General features: G+C 47.0%; 1 protein-coding gene across 1 annotated transcript in view; it reads right to left on the bottom strand.

Annotated features, from left to right (window-relative positions):
* Nucleotides 1-3412: 3412 nt before the first annotated feature.
* Nucleotides 3413-4551, bottom strand: part of LOC105297584 (tubulin alpha-1C chain-like) — a 12474-nt gene continuing 11335 nt past the window's right edge. Inside the window, exon 6 of the mRNA XM_011368346.1 lies at nt 3413-3563. Coding sequence (XP_011366648.1) covers nt 3413-3563 — 151 coding nt within the window. The remainder of the gene's footprint in view (nt 3564-4551) is intronic.

Here is a 4551-nt window from a genome sequence, read left to right as displayed (position 1 = left end):
TCCTGAGAGGGAGTGATTCTTTCCCAGTGGTCCTCCTTGCTCTTCTGTAACATGCAGATCTGACGAAGGCTCCATTCACAGTTGTATGTAAAAGGGAAGAAGGAACAATTTTTAGGCCTGCAGATGTTCTCTATACGCTTTCAATTTATGGTTTAAGTTCAGCCAAGACTCCTGGAAACACTGACAGGAAGAAGCAGATCAGTTGACCAGGAACTGCAGGCAGAGGAAGGCCGAAAACCAAGGAAAGGGCACATGGAGTCTCTGCTCTCTCGCGGCAATGTTTGGACTGGAAAAGGGTTATACAGATTTAAAAGGGTCTTAATATTTTTATTATTATTTTATTAAATGTTTCTATGAACTATTGTGTAAGGCTTTTATGTCATATTAGTTAGCATACTTTTGGCAGGAAGCAATAGAAGACCCAAGGCAAAATGTCCTAAACAATAAGGGGATTTATAATCTCACATAATGGAAAACCCAGAGGCAGAAAAGTTTCAGGGATGGTTCATTCAGGGAGTCAACATCCTCTCAAGGATTCAGGTTCTTTTCATGTTTCTGCTGTCATGCTCCATGTTAGATTTTGTCCTCATGTTTCTCCCCTTGTGGTCATGAGATGACTGCAGCAACTTTAAGCATCGTGTGTGCACACAATATATCCAAAATGGAGAATCCTTTCCCTGCATTCCTTTTTAAGAGCAAGGAAATTTTTCCAAGAATATCTTCTCCCCAGCCCCCAATCAGCAGACATTACCTCACCTCTCAGTCCCATAATTGCATCACATGCTGGTTCTTTAACCAATCCCTGGCAAGAGAACTGGAATTACCTCGATTAGCTTAGACTAAGATTCACCCTGGTGGTGGGGAGGCCCAGCCTCCCCTGATGCACATGGGTGCCTAACAACTTAATGGAACTGGGCTGTGTTGGCAGGTACAGCAACCAGCTGGGATAGCTTTGCGGTAGATATGCAACAGTGTCTGCCACGTGTGATCATCTCTTCTGACTTGTGGCATGTACTGCCTTGAATTAGGGTTGTGCCTATGGGATCTATCTTTAGTCTGAGGGTGACAAAAAACTAAATATATTCCCTGTAGTTCTTGGCACAGGGGCTTGCACCAAATAGGTGCCCCCAAAATAATGAACAAATGAATTAAACTTAAAAAGTGAAATAATTTTTATAAAAGGATAATGAATATGGTTACTTTTGCCAAGGGCATTTCTGTATTAGCTTACTGTCAGGCTAGACATCTGTGAGCCAAATGAGATATTTGATAAGAACAGAGTGTGGGGAGGGAAGGGTGATAGCAGTGAGATTAAATTTATACCCCTCCTAATTAAACTAATTCATGAATGTAGACAAAACCCTATGTAATTTAAAAAAGCTTTATATTCTGTTCTTGTTTTTAAATAGAAAAAAAAAAGAAGTCTTCTGCTGATGAAACAAGTATTTAAAAGCATTTTCTGTTTTATGACAGACTAAAGAAGACATGTTTTTAGTTCTGGAAAGTTCATTGCTGCTGAATATTTCTCTCCTGCTGCAAAAACTCCAAGGAGTGTTAGAGGAGGAAAAAACTGTTTTCCCAGAACTTGCTCAGGACTGACAGACTGAGAGACATCATGCTCTTGGGATGAACGGAGCAGTGACAGGCTAATGAGATGTCGGCAAAGGCAACTTTCTCCATGGGACTGAAGGTGGAGACTTTCCCCACCAACACAATGGGTCTGTTTACCCTTCATCTTCTGTTACCCCGTGTCTCCCAGACAGCCACCCTGGCACTGGGCTCCTGGAGCCATCTGCCTGGGTTATCTTTATCAACATCACCTTGTGGCCTTGGCTGACAGGAGCTGACCATTCTGGGCCCAGTGCGTGGGGGTGTGATGCCCCAGGTGTGAGCTATACTGTCTGCACTGTGGCTGGTGTCTCGTCAGCAGGTGTCCAGAAAGGTGGTAGCAGCTACCCTGCAAGGACATCATATTTCTATGATCTGAGAATTGATTCGAGTTCAGAGAGAGGCCTGGACAAAAAAGCCCCCTTACTAGGAAAGCTACAGTCTGGCTAGTGGAGACCAGCTGGCTTTGCTCCTCTGGAAGAGCGTGCTATCACCTGGACCCCAGAAAGGGGCTGCTGGGAGGAGATCTAACAATCAACAGCATAGTGAGATCTCCTTTCTGTGGCTGTGGCTCCATCCACTGCTCCACACAAAGGCTGGCCACTGTGGGCCTCTTGCCTGACAAGGCCCAGGACGTGGCCCTAATCACCCAGAGCTGGAAAGGCTGCTGGGTGTGGTGACCACTTCCTCTGGCACTGCTTGGAGGCTGCTGGGCAGAGCAGAGTCAGAGTTCTGGGGTCAAATTTCATTTCAGCCACTTGGTCTGTAGCCTTAGGCTAGATACTTAGCTTGGAGCTTTGACTTTCTCAGCTGTGGAAATGGGTATATCTCCTCACAGGGTGTTATGAAGATCATGGAACCCTCCCACCCTGACAGAGCCTCCCCTTCCTCCCACAACACCTTACAGAAATCCAAGACCTGAAGACAAGCCCTCTCTAAACTTGAACCCACCTGGCCACCTCTGGCCTGACGGTGGTGGGCCGTTTGACAAAACCTGTTGGAGCAGGGGCATTTGCCAGCTGCTTCCCACTTAGGATGACAGGTAGCTAGGCCAGCATACCGCCCTCCTCACAGCCATTCTTTCCTCCTCATCCCAGCTCAAAGCAGCTATGCCTGGGCCCACTGGGCCCTCAGTAGCCAGTAGCTTCCATGGGGTGTATGCAGATTGCTCCTCCTGTCATTTCAGGCCAGAGCAGCCTAAGCTCTCTGTCCACAGAGCCAGAAACTGGGGCCCGAGGCAATCTCAGAGCCTGCACCATATAGGCGGTCTCCATTTATCCCCATCAAGCCTCAGCGGCATTAGCAATAGCTGCAGTTGTGAATCCAGACTTTCCATTTGTGCTCAAGGGCAGATCAGATGATTGTCAGCCACAAAGCAGTGACCTAGACCTTGGGGTATATTTGTTCTTGCTGCAGGCAACTTCAATTCACTCTCTCACCAACACAATAGAGGAAAAATTATCATTGCAAGGACATATCCTTCCCTAACCACTGGCACTTTACTCTTCCAATTCCCCAGGCTCTGTCCTACTGGAATATTTTTTCTCAGCTAAACTCTTCTCTCATCCCCCCTCCCCCCACCTCCCACTCCCTCCCGCTCCCAATTGCGGCTGCTTCAAGGTTTCCAGCCTTTTCACATTTTGGCACGATGAAGTAACTTACCTATAAGGCTTACTGAGGTCATTGAAGGGGCCACTCATGGCCAGAGGCGATTAGCACAGGGAGCCCCTGAATCCCAGTCTCAGGGCACTGACTGGGCTTGGGAAACACTGGCTCAAAGTATGGATCTCAGTATCATGGGCTATCATGTGCTCAGCTGAAGCTGAATTATCTGCTCCTTCTCAGCTGAGTGTCCTATTGCCTCCAGTTGCCCCTCTGGTGGCTGGGCTGGGTGGCCGGCCTGTCCAAGGTTCATTTTCATCTTGGACTCAGGCTGCAGGAGGAATCTGGCCCATCTGATAAGCAGGAATAGCTGGCTTTGTACTCAAGGATGTGACAGGGCTACGCCTTGCCCTGGAGGGCTTAAGACTAGGGTTGCTCTCAAGATGAATGATGTAAGACCCTCCCCCAGCACAAAGTTGAAGCATCTCAGGCTGGAAGCAGTGCAGTCAGTGTTCCAACATAGAATGCGCATGTTTTTTAGATGCTCCCTTTCTAAGAGTAAGGGGCAGAGATGAGCAAGGGGTAAGGGGCGAAAACACAAGTGGGAAAAAAAGATTCTGGTAACTGAGCACCATGAGAGTAAGGGAGCAAAGGTGAACACATCTGCAGCTCTGTACCTGCCCCCATCTCCTGCCACTTTTGTGGCATTTCCACTCAGGCCAGCACCCGAACTGATTCCTCCTTTCTGCATGAGGCTTGGCCCCTTGGTCCTCTATGTCCATTACTCAGCTTAACCTTATAGGCCACACCACTGGTACCTGAGTATCAATCACCAAGCTCTCCAGCCATGCACATTTATGCCTTCTTCCCCAGCCACTTTATAGCTCCTCCCTGCCTCAAGAACCACACTGCTTCCAGCAGGTGCTTGGAAGAGGGTCCAAATTAGGGAACTCTCCCTTCTCCAATCTTTCCTACGTATACATAATTCTTCAATTTTTCCCCTTTATTCCGATACTTCAAATATTCCCCACAACAGACATTGGGTTAAGTACCAGTACTACAACCTATGACTATTATAATTGTGTGTCAGCCAACTTCACTTTCTCCAAGCAGTTAACTTCTTAAAGTATAATCTTATTTGCTATTGTAGGTTTTGGCTAAATATGGCACATATCAGCGCAATTCCAAGCCCCTCCCATGTGACTATTTTATCAAATACTAACAACAATTGTTAAGGCAGTCTGGCTGGTTACTTGAATTTTGGTTCCAAAATTTACTACCTATTTCACCTACCCCTTGCCATCACATGTGGTCACAGCACACCAAAAGCATCAGCTGGAA

This window comes from Pteropus vampyrus, unplaced genomic scaffold, assembly GCF_000151845.1.
Source record: "Pteropus vampyrus isolate Shadow unplaced genomic scaffold, Pvam_2.0 Scaffold140, whole genome shotgun sequence".
Taxonomy (NCBI): Eukaryota; Metazoa; Chordata; class Mammalia; order Chiroptera; family Pteropodidae; genus Pteropus; species Pteropus vampyrus.
The sequence above is the reverse complement of the archived record's forward strand: the minus strand, read 5'-3'. Positions and strand labels throughout refer to the sequence as shown.